At 46.6% G+C, this 26116-nt stretch overlaps 1 protein-coding gene across 3 annotated transcripts in view; it reads right to left on the bottom strand.

Annotated features, from left to right (window-relative positions):
* SMTN (smoothelin) overlaps window positions 1–26116 on the bottom strand; it is a 160679-nt gene that overhangs the window by 61510 nt on the left and 73053 nt on the right. For all 3 annotated transcript variants that reach the window (XM_077297352.1, XM_077297361.1, XM_077297370.1), the window contains exon 8: window positions 6782–6845. In XM_077297352.1, coding sequence (XP_077153467.1) covers window positions 6782–6845 — 64 coding nt within the window. The remainder of the gene's footprint in view (window positions 1–6781; window positions 6846–26116) is intronic.

The raw sequence follows: 26116 nt of genomic DNA on the forward strand, positions 1-26116 counted from the left end.
GCAAAGAAGATGACGTCATCGTATGAAGATGGGAGGCGCTGGACCCAGACCGTGATGCCCATCGGACCGGACCGCATCGGGACCGCCCCTGGGTGAGTCTAATATAACCTGTTTTTCTTATCTTTCAGGATACATCAGGGGCCGCAGCTTATAGGCCAATTTTGGGGTGACAGATTCCCTTTAATCAGGGTTGCCACCTTAATTTTATTTTCATTAACGGATAGCTTATCAAAAGATTACAGCCGGCCAACATTTTCTATGGACAAGTTGGAAAACCATAACAAGTCATTACGATTTTTAAGTGATATACTGTATATCTTTAGTCTATAATACAGATCTTAATGACGCCAATGGCATTACTGTATAATTAATTCCAGCCGCTATACAGTATAGGGGTTCTTTACAGTTAGAGCAGTCGACCGTATAATGCCTTAACCACAAGAGACAACAATGGCAGCTATAACAGCATTTGAAAAAAGGACAACTAATGGCATTGCGGTTTATAAATTTAGCGATAGACTGGTTGTGAAAGGTTGAAAGGTTGAACTTGAGGGACCTACGTCTTTTCAACCTATTTAACAATTTGTACAAGTGTCTCCATCCTCAATAAATCCATTCAATTATTTTATGGATGGGAATAGAGTGCCTTTTTTTTTTTACTGGAATTTCTGGCCGGTGGGCAACACTTGTCTGATACTCTATTCCACGTCCACTCCACTAATATGATTAGCAATTTTCAAACATAAAAAGAAAATATGCAATCAGCACCAAATAAGGTACCAGCACCACTTACAAAAAATAATAATAAAAAATAAATAAATAGATGTTTCCCACTACAGCTACAAATTGCAATTCAATTGGAAAAATAAATGAACAGAATTAGGCTGTATCCTGAGCCAAAACCAGAACATAAGTAGCATATTTTTAGATTGCACAGTAAACCACAATGCCATAGAAACACCTACTGCCTCTTCACAGCAAGGCAATAAACTGTGTAACACTGGCAGCAAACAGGGAAAGCAGATCTCCAAGGAAGAGGATGCATCTGGGACGGTTCCAGAAAGCCTTCCTTTCCACTTTGCCCCAGGCTCTTGTTTAAATTGTCTTCTGCTTCTCTGTCCATGAAAGGAATGGCACTGGATGTTTAACCGGTCCCATGCATGCTCCCTACTTGCACATATTTTATCCCAATAAGGCAGGGAGACCAGGACTTGGGTAGTTTCCTTCCCTCCCCTCCTCCCCAATGGGCCTCTATTAGATCTTAACCCTGTTACTGCTGCATAGGTGAAAAGTTCGTTATCTATTAAACAACGCATCTCACTGTGTATATCGCATCTCAGAAATTCATTCGCTGCCGTTTTCACAAATATTATTCTCCAGCGCCACAGCCGACTCATCAGAGACCCTGCATTACTGACAACACAGGATTATTTCTGTAATACAACCCAGATCAGTCGCTTCTATGCTGTTCACAGATAAGATAAATATATAGATTGTAACATCAAGGTTAACCAAGCACAGTGCCGTATATTTTGTGGTGGCGGAGCCTGGTACTGCAGCTACTTGCTACTCAGTGTAGAGGTCCCCCATACACAGACTAAAGTTGGCCAAAACCACATGCATCTGCAGATAAGTTAACAGTCTATTGTGTGAGGGCCTCCTGAATCTCCTTTGACAGATTGCGGAGCCAAGCAATCCTGCGTATGGGGAATTCAGGCGAGATAGTGGTCAGCAGGTTCACTATTCGGCTCAGTTATCTAATGTGTATGGGGACCTTTAGTCATATGAAAGTGACGGAGCAGTAAAACCAAGCACAGCCAATGCAAAAAATGATTGAACCTGTTTTTGCTAAACAAGAAATAAGGCTGGATACAGCACTCACTGCAGCAGTGTGGCCCCTTAAATTAAAAGGATCATCCCACTGATTTGATATTGATGGCCTAAAGGTACCGTCACATTAAGCGACGCTGCAGCGATCTAGACAACAATTCCGTTCGCTGCAGCATCGCTGTGTGGTCGCTGGAGAGCTGTCACACAGACAGCTCTCCAGCGACCAGCTATGCGAAGTCCCCCGCAGGGCCGCGCTTAGTAACCCGATGTTTACCCTGGTTACCAGCGTAAACGTAAAAAATTCAGCGATGTCTACGGGAGATCCAGCGACGAAATAAAGTTCTGGTCTTTCTGCTCCGACCAACGATGGCACAGCAGGATCCTGATCGCTGCTGCCTGTCAAACTCAACGATATCGCTAGCCAGGACGCTGCAACGTCACGGATCGCTAGCGATATCGTTCAGTGTGAAGGTACCTTAAGAGTCAATCAGTAGCAGTCTTCGAAAACCCCTTTCACTTGAAGAACTGCACCATGCAGTCCGCTTTCTATTGTACTATCCAAACTCAAACTGTATTTAGTACAAACAGATCTCCACGCTTTGGTACATTGTGAGCCACAATGGAATCCTACCATCCGAAGTGGTACGTTGTGGGGTTAGGATATGACTGCTGACAGTAACCAGTGCCTACAGTCATAAAAGAGGCCTCCAATGGTGAGCTACAAACAGGAAAATACTGCAAGGCTGTCATATACAAGAAAAGCCAATTATTAACATTCAATTTGTAAAAAGGACTGTCAGCACAAAAAAGGACTGTCAGCACAAAAAAGGACTGTCAGCACAAAAAAGGACTGTCAGCACAAAAAAGGACGGTCAGCACAAAAAAGGACGGTCAGCACAAAAAAGGACGGTCAGCACAAAAAAGGACGGTCAGCACAAAAAAGGACGGTCAGCACAAAAAAGGACGGTCAGCACAAAAAAGGACGGTCAGCACAAAAAAGGACGGTCAGCACAAAAAAGGACGGTCAGCACAAAAAAGGACGGTCAGCACAAAAAAGGACGGTCAGCACAAAAAAGGACGGTCAGCACAAAAAAGGACTGTCAGCACAAAAAAGGACTGTCAGCACTGAGCAGATCAGCGCATCTTCCAACCAACTTGTTATCCATCAATTTCTGTCCACCTTTGGCTCCTAACAAATAAAGTTGCACTCCAAAGTTACAGCATCGAAACATGAAATATTTGAGAATAGAATGGCATTACTGCTCTAGAAAATAGGAAATGAAGATACTTTGCGTATAAATTGGCCAGTTCATGTATGCCCAGCAGCCAATGACAAGGTGATCCTCTTTGCTGGGAATGTAACCTAATGTGATTCTTCTCCTGGGCTGATTGCCTACATTTTTCTAGAGCAGCAATGCAATTCCAATTTCGCATTATTTCAGGTTTGCATGATATAGCGTTACAGAGTGCAACTTTGCTATATATGGAGGTGGCTAATCTTAGTATGCACTTGTGCACACCTGGTCTCTGTTTGGAAGTGATGGTCAGGCTGATATTTATACATAGGCTCTCTAACCAAGCACTCCACCCATAAGCCTATGGCGGTTTTAATCACAACAGAATCCTACCTACCCATATAGTTGTGGACTAGCAGCCCAGGAAAAGCATCATTTAGGTTAGGTTCCCAGCAAAGAGGATCACCTTGATGTTGGCTGCTGGGCATATATGAATTGTCCAGTTTTTGAGCTAAAGTATCTTAATTTTTTTCCCATTTTCTATAGCAGTAATGCAATGCCAATTTCATATATATCACTTTTGCATGCTATAGTGTTACAGAGTGCAACTGTTAGTTATACATGGAGATGTCTACTCTTAGTATGCACCTGTTCACACCTGGTCTCCGTTTGGAAGGGATTGTCAGTCTGATACTCCTCTGGCTTCTGTGAAGCCATCAGTCAAGGAAGAGGGGGTGGAGAACAATGGAAAACAAGTAGGGCGGAAGGTGCACTGAACATCAAAGGCGCACCAAGCCCTGTGTTTGGTTTGAGTAGTCCTCTTCTGCTGACAGAGTCCCTTTAAAATGTTATTTTCAGACACAATCACACAAGAGTTCTGTGTGTACAACATAAAAATATGAAAAAATAAAAAAAAAATGATCAGGAAAGCGATGCAACGTGAATTGAAGGGTGTAATCACATTGTATAACATGGAGGGTAAGGGAGATAAAAAGGATAAGGTAAGCATAAGCCATGCCAAACCACGTGATTCTTCACAGTGACAAAATTGTGTTTATGGCATAGGGCATTCTCATATAGAGCATTCAGAGAACATCAGGAGAATATGGTTCCTGTGGCCACATTGTGCTATTTAAAAAGTAGCTGATTTTATCATTTAAAGATGACCTATTAAACTGGCTGTCATCTTATAATAATAATTATAATAGTAATAGTAACAATAATAACAATAATGATAAATAAAAAACCTCAATAGACACCCCCAAAATTTTTTATTCAATAATTAAAAAAAAAATAAAAATTAAGTGTTGTCTGATCTAAAAAGCAAAGATTGCAGACTGCTGAATCAGAATACTGTAATGCATGCACTGTCAGGATTCCCCTGTGTGCATGGGTAGTATGTAAGCAATATGCATACTTGTGGCTATATGCCCATTAGTCTCCCCAAGATTCTCTCATAGAACTGTCTAGTTAAAAGGTGGCTAAAAAGGATGCAACTTTCATACATGTGGTAACAGGACCACCCAACTGCATGGCATATAACGGGAACTGTGAGAATGTGCACATCACAGTCATGATTGGCAGTCAGGAGCCATTAACTGACTGCAGACCTTTATTCTGAAACTGGACATCTTTAATAAAACCAGTGATCGCCATCATGTAAAAGGAGCAGACTGTCTGACCCAAACATGCTTGGCTGCTTCGCAGAAACCCCCATGACGGCACCGAGTCAAAACCAAATCTTGCAGGTGATCATAACACCCGAACAAACAAGAGCAGATTGTGGGAATTCTATCGATATCGCTCATTTAATCTAGCCAGGGTTCACGGGAAGTCACCAGGTAGGATACCCCCCACCATATTGTCCTAATATATTAACTCCTTGACACTTTTGGCCGTTATGACAAAATCATTCTCTTCAATTTTTTATTATTATTTTTTACATTCTTTGAGGTATTACACTATTTTGGTGTTGTAATTATCAGTGGCATCATTTTGGAGTACAAATTACCTATTGACTAACTCTTGATGGGAAGAAATAGAAACAAAACAGCAATTCTGCCTTTTTTTTTTCCATTTTAAATGGTGCCCTATTCGCCACGTTACACAAGTAAAGTGGTAACTTAGAGGGGTTATCCAGGACGGGTCTAAGAACTGTCAGGCTGATCTGTCCACAGACTGCTCCGGCCAGAGATTCTGCTACTTCAACTGACCTTGCATCAAGAGCAGCCGCTCCTCTTCCACGCTGCTCGGTGGAGGGGGCATGGCTGCTGACATGCTGATTAACTGCAAGGAGCCGGCTAGCAGGCAGCCAGGAAGTGGCTGTCAATCAGCATGACATCGGCAGTAACGCCCCGGCAAAAGAGCAGAGTGGAAGAAGCAGTTGCCTCATTTTTATTGCCCCCTAAGAAACCTTAGGGCTCATTTCCACTTGCGAGAAACACGTCTGTGTCTCGCATGTGGAAACTAAGCTGTGGCGCCGGCACTCCAGAGGGGAGCGTGCGGCCGCATAGGAACACATGGAGCTGCACGCTCCGCTCCAAAGTGCCGGCGCCACAGCTTGGTTTCCACATGCGCAAGTGAAAATCAGCCCTCCCTGAGACGGTCACATAATGTGAGATGCTCATCTTGCCTTTTTACTGGCACCATTTTTGGGTACATACAATTAATAGGTGACTGTCTTCTGTTCCTCCATGGAAGGAAAATGTCAGTTTCCACTGCTGCCTTCCTGGGCATGTGCAGTGCGCCAATGAATTCGGAGAGTGTACACCTGGCCTCATTGTGCGCAGCCAGGGAGGATATACGTCGCGCACATGCACAAGATTTAAGAGTGGGCTAGGACGTTCCTCTTGCAAATCATGTTACTCACAGGGGCACAACAATTAATTGGATGATTAGTCATCTAGGGGTTAACACCACCCACACAACTGGCATATCACTAGACAAAATTATTTAAAAAAAAAAAGATTTTTTTTGAGCATGTATGAAGCTCCTAAAATGCGCTTGATTCAAACTGCATCAAGACATGTCGTGGTTTGAGAGAACATGGGTAAGTTGTCAGGTTCACTTTAAAACTGGGCTTTTTTAAACACAAACATACTGTTTTTATTTACTACTCCTTATACATCCCACAAGTGAACTTGAACATGCGATCCTTTGATCGCACAGATAAGGCTCTGCACTACTTATTGCAAAGCATTACGTCACCCGTCAGTGTTTGACCGACAAATATCCTAAACCCAGACATCTAGTGGACAGCGTTAGTTCTTAGATTGCCATATCAACCCGTCAACCTCCTACGTTTGAGCTGCGGGGTGTCAATGGGCCGACAGAGGAACAGATTTCCCTCTGTCAAAGTCCTTATGTGTTGCTGTCAGTGACATCAGATTGTGAAGGGGTTAAAGTGGTCGGATCGGAGATACCTTTTGGCCTCAGCGCACACAGAAGGAGCTTCGCAGTGTATTTAAGCCTGCAGACACACAGCATATGCCATAAAGGTGTAAGATGGGACAAAAATGTCTGCACAAAAATGAACAAATATTGTAACATTGTTACACGCCCCATTTGGAGTAGTTGAGATTATTTATAGCTTTAGAAGACATCTCAATCTAAAATATAGTAGGCCTACAAAAAAATATATGTACACTTCACTCTGTATTACCAGCCACAAGCTACAAGGACACACACCCCACACTCAGCCATACAGAGGACCTTACCTGGCTCGGTGCATGTACTCGACTGTTTCTCCTCTAGACACAATCCATTTTTATCGACTTTAAGCTAAGACAAATAAAAACGCTGTGTTAGGCACACCTTGTTATCCAGAACTTAACGTCAGGACAACGCAAAACCTGAGAATCAGCTTATCTACAATATGCATTAGTAATGAAAAGAAACAAAGGAATAATACACTTAGGAGCAATGAAAGGGGGTTATCCACTTTTGGTGAGAATTGTTTTTTCCGGGTCCAAGTCATTTTACCACTGAGTATAAATAAATAAGTAAAAAAATAATGTTGCACCATTTGGTTTTACAGACTGTTTCCATGCACATTCAAGGTGTAGTTTGTCGTCAAATCACTCACAAAGACAGATAAGTGCTCCGAACTCCTGACACATAGCGGGCTGACTGATTCTCAGTTAACTCATTCTGCAACCTCCAATAGTAGCTGTCGAAGGCAAACTGCAAACATTTTAATGAATGAAACTCAAATGCAAACATGATATTTAGCTCCAATTATACACTTTGAGAACAAAAACAAAGAAAGAAAGAAAAAAAAAAAAATTGTTTACCTTTTGGTAACCGGCCCTTTATTTCCAAATTTAAGAAAATGCTCTAGTAATTGCTTATAAAAATATTGTAAATTCTATTCCTTGTTTGTTTTCCCGTTTCATTTTTATTTATTAAAATAGATCAGCAGACCACCCAATTGCATGTGAGGGAAAAGGAACAGTAGGAACCCAAACACCAGTGTGCAGAGGTTTGTAAGTATGTAGAAAAATCACATCAAGCAAAAAAAAGAAAAAATATATATATTATAATCTTCTGCATTGTCAACACTTCTCGGGCCACCTTGTGTTATTACAATTCTAAGTAAACGGACTTTCTAGGAACTTTAATTTTAGACACATTCATATACAAGGGAAAGGTTTCTTTCGAGTTCTGTAATTCTGAAGAAATACTGCCACTCGGTGGTCAGAAATGGCAAGTGCAAAAGCATGGATAGTTTCTTTCTAAAGATAGGTGTAAACTATTGAGATTTTACATGTTATAGTTTCAGTCAATGAAACGAACGGCTCTGGAATTCTTCTTTCCCTTAGGCCCGCTTCACACATCCATGTTTCCGGTATGTGGCATGTCATTTTTCACACGTAGCGGCAGTGCTGTGGAGTCAGAGTCTGAGCCCATTTTGGGGGAGTCGGTGTCAGAAATTGAGGAGTCAGAGGTTTGGCTTACCGACTCCACAGCCCCGCGTACCAGAGACTTGTACACAATCTATGGGGTTGTGCACATTTTTTTTTTTTTTTTACAGCAGCACGAATGACAACACATACCGATCACATAAAAGTGTGACATCCATGGAATAGAATGCAGAATAGACCATGTGATAAAGATGTGCAGATCTATAGATATCCATGAGATATAGGATTGCGTGTGTAGCTTACTGTATACGGTCCCTCATTTTCCAAGAAGATCCCACAAAGGTCCGACAGTCCAGCGCTTCCCACGACGTTCCCCAAATCCGCAGCATAAGCCAGACATGGGGAACATCGTGGGAAGTGCTGGACTAAGTCGGACCTGGGGAACTTTCTAATAAATTAGTGAATGAAGGACAGTGTCTGGTTTTTATTTCTCCCTTTTTATTTTTCAGGTTTCCATTTGTGGACTACGTTGAACCTGCGTGGGATTTATTTTTTTATATTTTAAGAAATTGGCGAGCCAGGGAAAATGTTGTGGAGTGTTTATTTAAATAAGGTAATTTTTGTGTGGGGTTTTTTTTTTTTTGGACAATTCACAGCTGACATTAACCTCACGCCCCATTACCCAGATTGCCACCGTACCAGGGCAACAGGGAAGAGACGGCAAAGCGGCAGAATTGGTGCATCTCATGTGATGCTACACTTCTTGGGCAGCTGAGAGCTGGGATTTTTCGGCTGGTTCTCAGTTTTCGGCTGGTTACAAGTTCTCGCTCTATATGAAACCTACCCTAATGTTTTCAGCTACATGTGATAATGCTACCTGGGAGTTTTAGTGCTACTGCAATGTTGAGGTTATACTTGACCTAGATGTTTCATTCAGACCCTCTATCCATATCACACACACTTATCTGCACCTCAAAAACATCTGTAGAATTTGTCCTTTTCTTACCATGGAAACTACAAAAAGTCTTCAGCCACGTTCCAAATGTGAGAAAACACTTTCCTGCCGTTGTCCTCAGCATGATTTGCAATAGCAGGTCTGCTCAGATTGTCATTTTGCTGCATTTTCCCCTTTTGTTTGAATTTTTGGTTTAGATTTCGGAACGCAATTTTCTTAATAATGTTTTGCAAAGGCAAGTGCAATTTTTTAATTTTTTTTTTCACAAGCATGTTTTCAGGCTTACCATAGAAGCCGATGAGAGAAACGAAAAGTGCTCAGAAGATGCAGTTTAACGGGGAAGAGACGGCAAAGCGCCAGAATTGGTGCATCTCATGTGATAAGGAGATTTTTGTGTACTCACCGTAAAATCTCTTTCTCCGAGTCAATCATTGGGGGACACAGGACGAATGGGTGTTATGCTGCTGCCACCAGGAGGACACTAAGTTAAACACACACAAAAGATTAACTCCTCCCCTGCAGTATACACCCACGGCTGGACAATCCGGAGCCAGTTCGGTAACAAAGCAGTAGGAGTAAACCAGTTAAAAACAGAAAACATGTTATAGTCAAAAACACAGACTGAAAAGAATAACCAAGCCAAACTAGGCTAACAGGGAGGGTGCTGTGTCCCCCAATGATTGACTCGGAGAAAGAGATTTTACGGTGAGTACACAAAAATCTCCTTTTCTCCTACGTATCATTGGGGGACACAGGACGAATGGGACGTCCCAAAGCAGTCCCTGGGTGGGCAACAAGAAGTTATAAATGCTGTGCGTGCCTACGAGCTACAGATGAGACACTGCCGCCTGTAGGATTCGCCTACCGACGGACGCGTCTGCCGAGGCCTGAGAGTGCACATGGTAGTGCTTCGTGAACGTATGTAGGCTGGACCATGTGGCAGCCTTACAGACCTGTGCAGCCGATGCCTGATGCCGGATGGCCCAGGACGCGCCGACTGACCGGGTAGAATGAGCCTTGATCCCCGGAGGTGCGGCGTGACCCTTGACACGGTAGGACTCTTGGATGGCGGAACGAATCCACTTGGCAATGGAGGCCTTGGAAGCGGGTAGACCCTTCCGTGGCCCTTCCGGAAGAACGAACAAGGCGTCTGACCTACGGAGAGACGCAGTTCTGGAGACATAACGTCTGAGACCCCTCACTAGGTCCAGAGTGTGGAGCGCCCTTTCCATGCGGTGAGAAGGAGCAGGGCACAGTGAGGGAAGAACAATCTCCTCATTAAGATGGAATGAGGAGACGACCTTCGGAAGAAAAGTCGGACATGTCCGTAGAACTACCTTGTCCTGGTGGAACACGAGGAAAGGAGGTTGGCAAGACAGGGCTGCTAGCTCAGAGACACGTCTAATAGACGTGACAGCCACGAGAAAGGCAATCTTCCACGATAAGAACCGCAAGGACACTTCTTGCAAGGGTTCAAAGGGTGGCTCTTGAAGAGCACAGAGGACCAGATTCAGATCCCATGGTTCCAAGGGCATCTTGTAAGGTGGAACCATATGAGAAACTCCCTGGATGAAAGTCTTGACTTGCAATTTGTTTGCAATCCTTCTCTGGAAAAGAACCGAGAGAGCAGAAATTTGGCCCTTAAGAGAGCTGAGAGCAAGGCCCAAGTCTACGCCTGATTGGAGGAATTCCAAAATGTGAGGAATAGAAAATTGGAGGGGAGACCGACCCCGATCTCTGCACCAGGCGAAGTAAGCCTTCCAGGCGCGGTGGTAGATGCGCATGGAGGAAGGCTTGCGTGCGCGGAGCATGGTAGATATAACCGTCTGGGGCAAACCCTTCTGCCTCAGTACCCAGGACTCAACGGCCACGCCGTTAAAGATAGGGCCTCTGAGTTCGGGTGGTAAATGGGCCCTTGAGACAGAAGGTCTGCGCGACTTGGCAGCCTCCAGGGTACGTCTGAGACCAGTTGCACCATCTCGGCGTACCACGTCCTGCGCGGCCAGTCCGGGGCGATGAGAATTACTGGAATCCGTTCTGCCCTGATCTTCCTGATTACCTTTGCCAGAAGAGGAATTGGGGGAAAAATGTATGGGAGTCTGAAACCCTGCCATGAGAGGACTAGAGCGTCGGCTCCGAAGGCTGAGGGGTCGTGAGACCTGGCCATGAAGACGGGAACCTGGCAATTGAGGCGAGATGCCATCAGGTCCACGTCCGGAGTCCCCCAACGAGAGCATATCTGGTGAAAGACTGCGGGATGGAGAGACCACTCTCCGGGATCGAGGCTGTGGCGACTTAGAAAGTCCGCTTCCCAGTTTTCCACGCCCGGGATGTAAACTGCTGATAGTATGGAGTGGTTGGTCTCGGCCCAGCGGAGAATGAGCGATACCTCGACCATGGCCGCCTTGCTGCGAGTGCCCCCTTGCCGGTTGATGTAGGCTACCGCAGTGGCGTTGTCGGACTGGACTCTGACCGCGCGGCCGGAAAGAAACGGCTGAAACTGGCGGAGTGCCAGTCGGATTGCCCGAATCTCTAGGATGTTGATGGGCAGCTGGGATTCCTGCGGGGACCAGCGACCCTGAGTCGAGTGGCATCGGAACACAGCGCCCCAGCCGAAGAGACTGGCGTCCGTTGTGACGACCAACCAGTGCACCGGAAGAAAGGACTTCCCCCGAGTCAGGGAGGACCTCTTGGTCCACCACCTGAGGGACTGCCTGATTGAGCGAGAGAGCAGGAGACGGCGGTCTAGCGAGGCAGGATTCCTGTCCCATACTGCTAGAAGGGCGTGCTGTAGGGGACGGAGGTGAAATACCGCAAAGGGCACTGCCTCCATTGCCGCCAACATCCTGCCGAGAACCCTCATGGAGAAACGTAGGGAGTGAGGGAGAGGTTGGGTAAGCTTTCGGACTTCTCTCTGCAGAGTGGATACCTTTTCCGGAGGTAGAAGTACTAGACCCCGAGAGGAATCTAGGATCATCCCCAGGTAGGATATGGTTTGAGCCGGGACTGGAGAAGATTTTTTGAAATTGATCTTCCAACCCAGGCGCAAAAAGGTATTTATCGTGACGTCTACTGCTTCTGAGCAGGACCGAAAAGAGGGACCCTTTATGAGAATGTCGTCCAAGTAGGGCAACACCACTATACCTCGAGCATGGAGAATGGCCACGGCAGCTGCCATGACCTTGGTGAATACCCGAGGGGCAGTGGCAAGCCCGAAGGGTAGGGCGACAAACTGAAAATGGTGTCCCTGGACCGCGAAGCGGAGGAACCGCTGATGAGACGGTAGGATGGGGATGTGCAGATAAGCGTCCTGCACATCTAGAGATGCAAGAAACTCGCCCTCTTCCAGAGAGGCAATCACCGAGCGGAGGGACTCCATACGGAAATGATGTACGCGTACGTACCTGTTGAGAAGTTTGAGGTCTAGTATTGGACGTACTGAGCCGTCCTTTTTTGGTACGATGAAAAGGTTGGAATAAAAACCTTGGTACCACTCGTTCTGAGGTACCGGGATGATGACCCCATCTTCCCATAGCGACCTTATAGCCTGGAAATACTGACCGACCCTTGCCCTGGGAGGGGGGGACTGGAAGAAACGAGGCGGGGGAAGAGAGACAAACTCTATCCTGTAACCGTAGGACACTAGGTCGCGGACCCATCGGTCGGAAACTACCGAGAGCCACGCGTCCCGAAAGAAAAGTAGGCGGCCGCCTACTTTGTCGGTGTCCTTCGGTGTTTGCCAAAAGTCATTGAGGTGGGGACCTGCCAGGTCTGGGCCCTCGGGATCCCTGTTGTCTGGGTCTGCCTCTCCAAGTGGGAGAAGGCTTGTAAGACGGCTGGGAGGCTCTGTCCTTGCGCTGACCTCTCCCGACGCCAGGTGGCGCGGAGGAGGGATTGGACCAATTGGAGCCGAAACGGAAATATCGGCCTCGGCCCTGTTGATTGCGAAAGGGGCGAAAAGTACGTTGCTGGGGAAGAAATTTGCTCTTTCCTCCTGTGGAGTCTGCGATTATTTTGTCTAGTTTATCCCCAAATAGACGTTCGCCCTGGTATGGAAGAGACGTGAGGGATTTCTTGGATCCCGAGTCCGCTTTCCAGTCCCTGAGCCAAAGGGATCTGCGGATCGTGACAGCATTGGCCGCTGCCTGTGAGGCACAGTTGGCCGCGTCTAAGGACGCGGAAACTACAAAGTCCCCCGCTCTGGCGATCTGAGTGGCCAGGTGTGAAATTTCTGGGGGTAAGTCGGCCCGTAGTGCCGTAGAGGATAAAGACTCTGCCCAATGGGACATGGCTTTTGCGACCCACGTGATGGCAAAAGAGGGAAAGAGAGAAGCCGAGGAGGCTTCAAAAGCCGAGCGAGCCATCTGGTCAATTTGTCTATCAGTGGGATGCTTGATGGACGCACCCTCGGAGGAGGATAGAACCGCCTTGGTGGCTAGCCGCGACACTGGCGGGTCCACGGAGGGTGACTGAGACCACTCCTTAGTTAGGTCCTGAGCGAACGGATACTTTGATTGCATAGCCTTCTGACCTGAGAAACGTTTATCCGGACGGACTCTATGTTGATCTACAATATCCTTGAACTGAGGGTGCGTAGGAAAAAATTTATGAGCCTTTGTGGCTCGCCCAAATGACACGGGATGAGCCGCCTTGGACGGGATTTCATCCTCTAACTGAAGCGTCTGACTAACAGAATCTATAAGAGAATCTAGAGTCTCTTGATCGTGACGATACTCTGGAGAACCGGACGCGTCGGATGCGTCATCCAGGAGGGATTCCCTGCTATGAGTCGGGGAAGAGTGACGAGAGACATCGCTCTCTGAGTTTGAGGGCTGATCACGGACCGGAGACATTACTCTGGACCTTTTCTTGGATGAGTGAGGGCTTCTAGAAACAGTACGACCTCTAGACCGGGAAGGGTTCTTAGACCGCGTTACAACCTCCGTGGAAGTTCCCTGAGTAAGGGACGGGTCACGGAGGGACTGTATCGTCCTTTCCAAAGATGCCACAGAGCGAGCGAGGGAGGACGCCCATGCGGGGGTACTAGGCTCGGAACATTCCGGGTCAGAGGCCGGAGTATCCTGTGCCGCAGGCGTTTCGCAGGCGGAGCACAGCGGGGTAGTGTGACCTCGGGGCAGAGATATCTTGCAGGAGGTGCACACAGCAAAAATAACAGAGTGGGTCTTTCCAGTCTGTTTATGCCTAGACTGTGACATGTTTCTGATTAAATGAGCGTACTGGCAGGGGGGGAGACAATCCTATTGGGTGCGTCTCACCTAAGTTCTGCGGTGGCTGGCAGGGAGATCCTCCTGTGCGCTGCGGTGCTGCAGAGCCGTCAGCGCACTTCCTGATCCAAGATGGCCGCCGAGATGTGAGAAGGGCGCTTCTCGGGAGCGAGAAGCGCCCAGGGAGGGGGCGTGTCGTGGGCGGGCGGCGGCGTGCTTGTAGGCGGGCGCTAGTCCGGCCCGGGCCTGGGCGCCGCCGAGCCCCCACAGAGGAATAACGCTGCCCCGCGGCTGCAGAGCCGCACGCTGCCCCGCGGTTGCAGAGCCTCACGCTGTCCCGCGGCTGCAGAGCCGCACGCTGCCCCGCGGCTGCAGAGCCGCACGCTGCCCCGCGGCTGCAGAGCCGCACGCTGCCCCGCGGCTGCAGAGCCGCATTGGAAGAGAGTAAGGGGGCCCCCCCTGCTGCCAGCTCGTCGGTCCCCGCACTTACCTTGTGCGATGGGACCGATGCTCCATCCACCTTCACCTTGATAGGGAGAGGGTGGAGAGCTACTGCCGCCATGTGTCAACCGCTATATACAGTGGTGATACAGTGGACGGCTGCACGGACGCCCTGTCAATCTGTCCGGCTGTGCCCTGGCTCCAGGAGACTTAGGTGGATGATTAGTCCCCATGGTCGCCTGAAAAGGAGGGAGGGAGATCGGAACGCTAGGGAACCGTCGCCACACTGAAAGGTGAGCCAGGGCTGGCATCCATCGTCGCGGGAAAGGATACAGGAGGAACGCTCCGTGTACTTGCCCGTTGTTGGTGCGGGAGAGATCAGGGCTGAAAATTTGCCTGTCGCTCCCTTCTCTCCGTTAAATCAAAAAGAAAAATTGGTGGGGTCCTGAGGACCCAAGTGCCTCCTGAGACACTAAGTAAGAACTGGCTCCGGATTGTCCAGCCGTGGGTGTATACTGCAGGGGAGGAGTTAATCTTTTGTGTGTGTTTAACTTAGTGTCCTCCTGGTGGCAGCAGCATAACACCCATTCGTCCTGTGTCCCCCAATGATACGTAGGAGAAAACCACATTAGGCATAATCTTTCATGTACTGGAAAAACGGGGACAAAAATCTAAGTGAGGTGAAACTGCAAAAAAGGTGAAATTCCAGTTTGTTTGTTTGTTTTTTAACCATGTTCACTAAATGCTAAAACTGACCTACCAATATGATTCTCCAGGTCATCACGAGTTCATAGACACCAAACATGTATAGGTTCTTTTTTATTTAAGTGGCAGCACTCATAGCAATCTGGCAATGAAAACCACAGAGGTGTGCTGCAGTCCTCTGGTTGTCATGCTGACTCATCGGTGACCTGCGAACATGTGACGGGGTCACCAATGGACTGGATTAGTGACGCGCTTCCTGTAAGTGCAAGTTAAATGCCGATGTCAGATTAACAGCAGCATTTAACTAGTTAACAGCCGTGGGTGGATCATGATTCCACCAGCGGCTGTTGTGGGCATGTCAGCTGTATGGATCAGCTGCCATGTGTCCCCGGAAAGGTGCGGATTCAGCGCCGGAGCAAGCAACAAACAGGGGAAGTCCAACATCTGCGTACTATTATGTCCCATGTCGGAAAGGGGTTAAATAAATTAAAACAAAAAAAAAAAACAAGAAAAAACACAGCTTGGTGTCCCCTCCATTTTTTGACAACCAGCCAAGTTAAAACAGACAACTGGGGGCTAGTATTCTCAGACTGGGAAGGCGCCATGGATATTGGCCTTCTCTTTATTTTAAATAAACACTCTCCACCCTCTTTTACCCATTACTGTAAAATTACAATAATGAAAACACCATATTCCTCACCCGTCCAATGACAATCCATTTGCTCCATGAAGAGGCCAAATGCGCTACATATGGATGCATGGCTGAGCGGTGGCATGATGTGAGCGCGTCGTTAATCCAGTGACTTCAGTGACCTGCGGTGATGTCATTGAGGTTACTGCCACAGGTTCTCAGGCTCAGCTCTGCCTCCCGGATTCACAACTGAGCAGTCTCATTTGCCACCGCTCAGCCAAGCATCCAGAGATAGCAGAGTTGGCTTCTTCGTGTGACAAATTGATTCGCGAACAAGTGAGGAATTTGGAGTTTTATTTTTCATTTTACAGTAATGGGTAAAAAAGGGATAGTGGTTCAAATAAAGGAGTTTTTCTGTATTTCAATTTAAGGACTTTTTCCTGTGTGTGTTTAACAAACTTACTGGGCTAGTAATGGGTGGTGTCTGATAGAAGCCTCTCCATTACTAACCCCTAGTCTTGATGTCGGCTGACATTGCAAAGCTGATATTAACCCCACAAATATTATCCCACTTAACACCGCACCAAGGCAAGTGGGAAGAGACGGGCAAAGCATCTACTCAATGCACCTTTCTAGGGGGCGGCTGCATGCTATTTTTTACGCTGGGGAGGGCCAATATCCATGGCCCCTTCCCAGTCTCAGAATACCAGCACCCAACTGTCTTACTTAGCTTGGCTGGTTGCCCAAAATGGGTTAATTTTTTTTTTAATTTAAATACACAATGGCATGGGGACCCTCTGTTTTTGATAACAAGCCGAGATAACGCTAACCAACTGTGGGCTGCAGCCCGGAGCTGTCTGTTTTGGCTGTGCTGGTTAGGAAAAATAGAGGGGAACCCGTGCCATATTTTTAGTTTTATTTATATATTTTACAGGCATCGGCTGATTAATACCCTCATCATTGTACGCCTGCACTTGCTTCTATCAGCGAGAGTAGACGTATGAGGAGTAGTACTCATCAGCAGACGTCTGTGACCGGCGGTAACAAATTTACCGCCGATCAGAGCTAGTGATTCTCATGCTGTAACATAGGTGACAGCATGGGAAACGCACGATGATCGAGGTCTGTGCACGGACACAAGAAGTTTGGTACGGACCCTGAACTTTACCGTTCGGGTTTACCCATCCCCATTTACAATATTGGGGAACATGGCCCAAGGCAAAGACAACATGATATAAATGTGCTGCATTTAATTTTTTTGTTGCAATTTTTCAAAATCCGCATTTAAAAAAAAGCCATAAAAAAAAATGCATAAAAAATGAAAATCAGTGCAGTCGTATCATGTGAAAATGCCCTTATTGTTGATCAGGTTCATTCTAATCTTGATAACTGCAATTCACTTCAATCATCTTCTCTAAATTAGCCTTCTCCAGCCAATCCTGAATGCAGCTGCCAGGCACATTTCTGTCCAATTGCTATGCTATTTTTCCTCCCGGTCAATTTTCTCATCAGCTTCCTACCATCTTCGTGTAGCCCATGTCTCTCCATCCTTTTACATATATAGATACTGACTGGTAATTGGTAAATGTAGATTTATACAAATACACCATTATAAAGGACATCTGGACCATACACAAGAACTTTACTTTTCGTGTCCCCCCACTGCATTCTAAATTGTAACTTTGTGAGCAGAACCTTCACTTCACTTGTATGAATAAATTAATGTATTATGTAGAAAACCAGTAATCCCCCCAACCACTTTAAATTGAGTAAAATGTAATTTTATTTAAATGAGGTTTTATAGTTCTGTAAAAAGTATGACTAACCCCTTCACAACATGTGCCGTACTAGTATTGCTCATGTCGTGTTTCCCCCTTTGATGTGGGCTCCGGCGCTGAGCCTATATCAAAGTCGCGACATGTCAGCTGTTTTTAACAGCTGACATCTGCGCGCAATAGCGGCAGGTGGAATCGCGATCCACCCACCGCTATTAACTAGTTAAATGCCGCTGTCAAACTGACAGAGGCATTTAACTACCGCTTGCGGCCATCGGGCCGGAAACGCGTGCATCGCCGACCTCGTCACATGATCAGGGGTCAGCGATGCATCGGCATTAACAACCAGAGCTCTCCTTGAGACCTCTATGGTTGTTAATGCAGGATTGCTATGAGTGCCACCCTGTGGTCGGCGCTCATAGCAATGCAACAATTCTGCTACATAGGAGCGATCTGAGCATCTCTTCTATGCAGCAGAGCTGATCAGGCTATGCAAACTTCTAGCCTCCCATGGAGGCTATTGAAGCATGGCAAAAGTAAAAAAAAAAAAAAAAAAAAGTTTTAAAAAAATATGAAAAATTAAAAAAAATTAAAAAGTTTAAATCACCCCCATTTCGCCCCATTCAAAATAAAAAAAAACAAACATATTTGGTATCGCCGCGTACAGAATGGCCCGGTAAACAACAAAAAGGATTAAACTGAACGCAAAAACGGCGTAGCGAGAAAAAAATTAAAAATGCCAGAATTATGGGTTTTTTTGTTCTCCGCGACATTGCATTAAAATGCAATAACGGGCGATCAAAAGAACGCATCTACACAAAAGTGGTATCAAAAAAGTCAGCTCGGCACGCAAAAAATAAGCCCTCACCTGACCACAGATCCCGAAAAATGGAAACGCTACTTGTATTGGAAAATTGCGCAGTTTTTTTTTTTTAGCAAATGTTTGGTGTCTGAACTCGTAATGACCTGGAGAATCCTACTGGCAGGTCAGTTTTAGCATTTAGTGAACCTAGTAAAAAAGCCAAACCAAAAACAAGTGTGGGACTGCACTTTTTTTGCAATTTCACCGCACTTGGAATTTTTTGCCCGTTTTCTAGTACAAGACATGGTAAAACCAATGGTGTTGTTAAAAAGTACAACTTGTACCGCAAAAAAGACCTCACATGCCCATATTGACAGAAAAATAAAAAAAGTTATGGCTCTGGGAAGAAGGGGAGCGAAAAACAAAGACGCAAATACGAAAAAGGGCCGCGGCAGGAAGGGGCTAACAGCAAATCTTTAGCAGAATGTCAGTAAGGTCAAAACGTCACCTCAGTGATCATTGTCACAGTAAACCATGTTATCTAGTAGACACGCTGAAATCACAAACATTACTTCACACTTGGCCTGTAGTTCCCTTAGTAGGAATTTATAATTTCCCTATAACTTAAGGGGTATACCCATTCCAATATGTAGTAGGTATATTTATAATATTAGCCAATACCTTTAATTAGAAATGTTGTATAGTTTTCCTGATTTGCCATTTGCTCTTTCCTCATGTGCAGCCATTGCAGGACCTTAGGAATCCATTGTTAAGACCACTGATATGACAGTTAGCTAGTTGCTACTGGTTGTAACCATGGACATTTAAGGTCCTGTAAGGCTTGCACAAGAGGAAAGACATAGTGAATCAGAAAAACTATACTACATTTCTAATTAGAGGAATTTGCTAATATTTCACCTACTACATATTGGGATAGATCTTGGAGATGGGAATACCTCTTTATGTAGGTGGCAATCTAATATCTTTAGACTTCACTATTTGTACCTTGTCTTAATATTTCAAAATCTTATTTTAGCTACAACAGTAGAGGATAGGCAGGAAAATTTTGCGGACAAACCTCAATAAACAGGGAGAAGACTGCATTCCTAAAATGGTTTAAAAATAATTCATCACGACAGCTTTACTACGGTAATTAGTGGTACAACTGTACAGGTCCTAATACAACATTAGAAATTACACCGGTTTGGCAGTAATCCAATGTGTCAGTGCTGAAAAGCAAATCTTTGAAGTCCTAGTCAAATGAGCCTGGAAGTTGACTGGTGGTGTGTCTATGCACCCAATGCCCTTCCAGGCCAGCAGAGGCACATCGGATTACTATAAAGAGGTATCGATTGCTGTGGACTAACATCTATACCATTAGTTTTTGTAACAAAATCATCCTGACAGGTTCTCTTTAAATTGATCCACTCATTTTTAGGAAAATTGTTCCCACACCGGATCCAAAAAACAGCTTGTACTCTGCCTCCCTAGACCACCACCGGCTTTCCCTCTGTAGCTCTGGTCTCTACATTTTGGCTGCTGCAGTGACTTTTTGACCACAGCACACTTCACCAATATAAGAGGGCTCAGCGGCTATCTACATCAGCTTATCGCACAAATTTTCTGCAGCAGTGATGTGCACTGTAGTTATGACTGCAGCCAACACCGACCAGCACAGCAGCAGAGAGTTAGTGCTAGACTGAGGGAGGACGGGTCCCCATATGATTAAAAAAAGATGACATACCAATAAACAATTCAGATCATATGTAGTGACTTTGTGACTACAGACGTACCCACCAGTTACCAGCTGCTTAATCTATATCTACTGTACTATATAATGGTCACTTCCGTCTTTGTCTGTCACGGATAATCATTGGTCGCAGCCTCTGTGTCATGGAAATCCAAGTCGCTGATTGGTCGCGGCAAAACAGCCACGGACCAATCAGCGACGGGCACAGTCCGGCAGCAAAATGTCCGCTCCTTCCTCCCCGCAGTCAGTGCCCGCTCCATACTCCCCTCCACTCAGCGCTCACAGGGTTAATGGCAGCGGTAACGGACCGCGCTATGCCGCGGTGTAACGCACTCCGTTACCGCTGCTATTAACACTGTGACCAACTTTTTACTATTGATGCTGCCTATGCGGCATCAATAGTAAAAAGATCTAATGTTAAAAAAGATAAAAAATTGTTATATACTCCCCGTTCGTCGGCCCCCAGATCAGGAACAGGCCTTTCCCGCTCCTCGCGATGCTCCGGTGACCGCTCCATGCATTGCGGTCTCGCGAGATGACGTAGCGGTCTCACGAGACCGCTACGTCATCTCGCGAGACCGCAATGCACTCTTGGGACCGGAGCGCGCGAGGAGCGTCGGTAACCGCTTCGCCTGGATCCGAGGCCAACGGAAGGGGAGCGTATAACAATTTATTTTAAATTTTTTTTTTTTTTTTTAACAGGGATATGATGCCCACATTGGCACACTGTTCCAAATTATTATGCAAATATTTATATGCAATATTTCCTCATATTTTCTCTAAATTACCTATCTGAAATGCAGTCAGTTATTTTCCAGTCATCTACTATTCTAGTATAATTGCAATGTTTTGGAACAAACTGCCTATGAAAACAGTATCTTTTTAAAAAAAATAAACACTCAAAATGCATGTTCCAAATTAATATGCACAGCAGAGTTTAACCTTTTTTTTTTATTATTTTGAACAAAAAAAATGGTTAATTGTGAAGTTATAAGCATTATCAGCTTATTACAAAATGAAATCAAACAGTTTTCAAGTGAAAACTTTATTCTAGGTGATGTTACATTTGCACATAGGACCCCTTGTTCGAAAGAAGCTTCTGAACTCTCTCGTCCATTGAATTTGTCAGTTTTTGGATGGTTTCTGCTTCAATTGTTTTGCATGTGGACAGAATACCCTCCCAGAGCTGTTGCTTAGATGTGAACTGCCTCCCACCATCATAGACACTCCTTTTGATGATGCTCCAGAGGTTCTCAATGGGGTTGAGGTCAGGGGAAGATGGTGGCCACACCATAAGTTTGTCCTCTTTTATGCCCATAGCAGCCAGAGATGCAGATGTGTTTTTTGCAGCATGAGACAGTGCATTATCATGCATGAGAATGATCTTGCTGCGGAAAGCAATGTTCTTCCTCTTGAACCATGGCAGGAAGTGTTGTTTTAGAAACTCCACATAGATTATGGAGTTAATCTTTACCCCTTCAGGGATCATAAAGGGGCCGACAATCTCTCTCCCCATGATTCCAGCCCAAAACATTACTCCACCTCCTCCTTGTTGGCGCCTTAGCCGTGTTTTCATGGGGTGTCCATCAACCAGCCATCCTCCACTCCATCCATCTGGACCATCGAGCGTTGCATGGCACTCATCGGTGAACAAAACAGTTTGGAAGTCAGTCTTCATGTATCGTTTGGCCCACTGGAGCCGTTTCTGCTTGTGTGCAGTGGATAGAGGTGGTCGACAGGATGGCTTACGCACAGCTGCAAACCTCTGAAGGACCCTGCATCTTGTTGTTCTGGGGATGTTGGGAGACACCAGCAGCTTCAAAAACTTGTCTGCTGCTATGACAAGGCATTTTTGCAGCTGCTCTTTTAACCTTATGCAATTACCTGTTGGAAAGAGTCCTCAATTTTTATGTAATTTGATATTTGGTGGCACTAAGTGACACTGCTATATAACCCTGCTGCAGCACCAACAAACCTCCACCAATGGTTTGAAAGAAATATTGCCCTAGATATAGAAATGGTATACACTTGATATGTATATAGGTGCGCGCTGGGTTATAATGGTAAGGATAATAATAAATAGCCGCTGCAGTGAAAAACACTCTAAGTCCCACCAAATGTATGCTCTTATATAAGCTTCATACAAGTAAAAAGAAAGGAAGGCTAGGTAAGGAGTGAAAGCAGTTCTGCCTACCTCCCAAGTTGAATCATTCCAAGCTGAAGACGTGCTGCTGTAGTTCACAGAGGTACTCCTGATGAGACGAAGAAGTCCAAAATGGTGGCTGCTCCGGCCGGTAGCAACCACCTGCAACAACTAACCTCCGGGTAGGGTCAGGATCCTGTGGTCAGACGCCGCGTGAGGAAGAGCGGTGAGTCCGTACTGTGAATAGGACCTGCGATACGTCACAGGTCATGTGACCGCCCGAGAGTGAGATGAGTACGGAGTGCAGTGAGGTTGATTGATCCTCACTGCACTCCGTACTCATCTCACTCTCGGGCGGTCACGTGACCTGTGACGTATCGCAGGTCCTATTCACAGTACGGACTCACCGCTCTTCCTCACGCGGCGTCTGACCACAGGATCCTGACCCTACCCGGAGGTTAGTTGTTGCAGGTGGTTGCTACCGGCTGGAGCAGCCACCATTTTGGACTTCTTCGTCTCATCAGGAGTACCTCTGTGAACTACAGCAGCACGTCTTCAGCTTGGAATGATTCAACTTGGGAGGTAGGCAGAACTGCTTTCACTCCTTACCTAGCCTTCCTTTCTTTTTACTTGTATGAAGCTTATATAAGAGCATACATTTGGTGGGACTTAGAGAGTTTTTCACTGCAGCGGCTATTTATTATTATCCTTACCATTATAACCCAGCGCGCACCTGTATACATATCAAGTGTATACCATTTCTATATCTAGTCCTCAATTTTTCCTTATCAGCACGCACACGTGTGTGCTGGGAATCAGCTACATACTTCTTGATTGTGCGATGATCACGATGAAGTGTCTTGGCAATGTTGATTGTAGTCATGCCTTGACCTAAATACTCCACAATTTGTTGCTTCTCAGCAGCAGACACATCCTTTTTCTTTCCCATTTTGGCAAAAAATGTAGGCTGCTTAATAATGTGGAACAGCCTTCTTAAGTAATCTTGCCTTTATTTGGACACACCTGCCAAACTAATTTGGAGGGCCGGGCGACATACCGCATGGGCCGGGCGACATACCGTGTGGCCTGTGTTATATACTGTGTGCGTGGGCTGTTATATACTACTAGATGGCAGCCCGATTCTAAAGAATCGGGAGTCTAGAATCCATATATACTTTATTTATTCAAATGTAAGAATAATACAATTAATAAATAATAGTAAGAAAGAACAAAAAATGGCTGCACTCACCAGCTCTTGACAATTCTTGACAGTACGGCACATTTCTGATTGGTCGCTCGCGGCAGGCGGCAACCAATCAGAAAAGTGCCGCGCACCACGAAGGCATATATCTTTGTCCACCCTGAGCGGGTGTAGGACGCTGGTGACGTCACTTATCTCCGGACATTATCTCCAGACAAAGCCACGGAAGTTGGCACAAATTGCCGGAAGTAGTATTCTAGGCAATTATATATTAGATTTTAATGTTATCAGTGTTTACCTTTGAACGTTTATATTGTATTGTCCTGTCACCAGCCATGTGTACGATTATCGGCCGAAAGCCTCTCTGGAACCAATAATCACCCCATGTAAAGGTATCTTTATAAGTTAAAGATTCAGAATACTATGACTTATCATATCCTGAACAGTCAAGTTTTTTATGAACCGTTAAGGTTTTCTGGTTGAAGTAAAAAAAACACTGAGTGTTTACAGTTTGAAACCATAAAATGTTGAAAAATTATGTCATTCTTGAGTATATCACTCAATGGTGCTCATAAACGTGTCAAATTTGATCTATAATATACTTTAATATACGTTACTTTAATCTTTAATATACTTAAGAACAGGGCCCCAGACATCACACAGGGGGTCTGAAACACCGCACAGTGGTCCAAAATATCGCTGTGCTCTGCCTGGGGCCCCCTGTGCTCTGCCTGGGGCCCCCTGTGCTCTGCCTGGGGCCCCCTGTGCTCTGCCTGGGGCCCCCTGTGCTCTGCCTGGGGCCCCCTGTGCTCTGCCTGGGGCCCCCTGTGCTCTGCCTGGGGCCCCCTGTGCTCTGCCTGGGGCCCCCTGTGCTCTGCCTGGGGCCCCCTGTGCTCTGCCTGGGGCCCCCTGTGCTCTGCCTGGGGCCCCCTGTGCTCTGCCTGGGGCCCCCTGTGCTCTGCCTGGGGCCCCCTGTGCTCTGCCTGGGGCCCCCTGTGCTCTGCCTGGGGCCCCCTGTGCTCTGCCTGGGGCCCCCTGTGCTCTGCCTGGGGCCCCCTGTGCTCTGCCTGGGGCCCCCTGTGCTCTGCCTGGGGCCCCCTGTGCTCTGCCTGGGGCCCCCTGTGCTCTGCCTGGGGCCCCCTGTGCTCTGTGCTCTGCCTGGTGACGGACATTGGTGACGGACATTAGCTCCGGACATTAGCTCCGGAAGTTGGCACAAATTGCAGGAAGTAGTATTCTAGGTAATTATATATTAGATAAACTACATACATATTCCAGAATACCAGAGGCGTTAGAGTCGGGCTACCATCTAATATAGATATATATATCTATCTAGTTCTGTCTGTCTGTAAAGGAAATCCCACGTCGCTGATTGGTCACACCAAGCCGGCTGCGACCAATCAGAGACAGGCACAGTCCGGCCACGAATTGGCTCCTCCATACTCCCCTCCAGTCAATGCCCCCACCATACTCCCCTCCAGTCAGAGCCCACATAGCGTTTTAGCAGTCTGTTAAATGGACTGCGCTACACCGCGGCATAAAGCGGTGTAACACAGTTCGTTAAAGCGGCCATTAACAGTTACCGGGTGCATCGCCAACGCATGCAATACTGGACATGCGCTAACGATGTGCGGTCATTCTGTGACGGACCCGGAAACGCTGCCTGCAGCATTTCCGGGTCCGTCGCCGCTTTTGACAAGTGTGACCAACTTTTTACTATTGATGGTGCTTATGCAGCATCAATAGTAAAAACAATGTTAAAAATTATAATAAAAAAAAAAAATCGTGATATTCTCACCTCCAGGCGTCTCCGGCAGCTTTTTCTACTCCTTGTGATGCTCTGGTCCCAGTAATGCTTTACGGTAATGACCCCAGATGACGTATCGGTCTCGCGAGACCGCTACATCACGGGTTATTGCCGCAAAGCATCACTGGTAACGGACCTGGCGGGAGCATCGCTAAATGCCTGGGCTGGATCCGGGGGTCGCCGGAAGTAGAGTATATAACTTATTTTATTTTTTTATTTTTTTTTTTTAAGGGCTATGTACCGCGTCGGCTGGGCTATGTACCGCGTCGGCTGGGCTATGTACCGCGTCGGCTGGGCTATGTACCGCGTCGGCTGGGCTATGTACCGCGTCGGCTGGGCTATGTACCGCGTCGGCTGGGCTATGTACCGCGTCGGCTGGGCTATGTACCGCGTCGGCTGGGCTATGTACCGCGTCGGCTGGGCTATGTACCGCGTCGGCTGGGCTATGTACCGCGTCGGCTGGGCTATGTACCGCGTCGGCTGGGCTATGTACCGCGTCGGCTGGGCTATGTACCGCGTCGGCTGGGCTATGTACCGCGTCGGCTGGGCTATATTTCTCTTCTGTATCTGTGCATCATGAATCGTGGTGTGCGCTAAAGGGGGGGGCCCCCACTGAGACTTTCGCTCGGGGCCCTCAAAAACCTGGAGCCGGCCCTAGCTTCACTGATTGATAGGTTGCGCCCTGCCGGACGCTACCAGCGACAGGCACAGTCCAGCCGCGAATTGGCGCAGGATTTGAACCACGCTTCGCGGA

This window comes from Ranitomeya variabilis, chromosome 1, assembly GCF_051348905.1.
Source record: "Ranitomeya variabilis isolate aRanVar5 chromosome 1, aRanVar5.hap1, whole genome shotgun sequence".
Classification (NCBI taxonomy): domain Eukaryota; kingdom Metazoa; phylum Chordata; class Amphibia; order Anura; family Dendrobatidae; genus Ranitomeya; species Ranitomeya variabilis.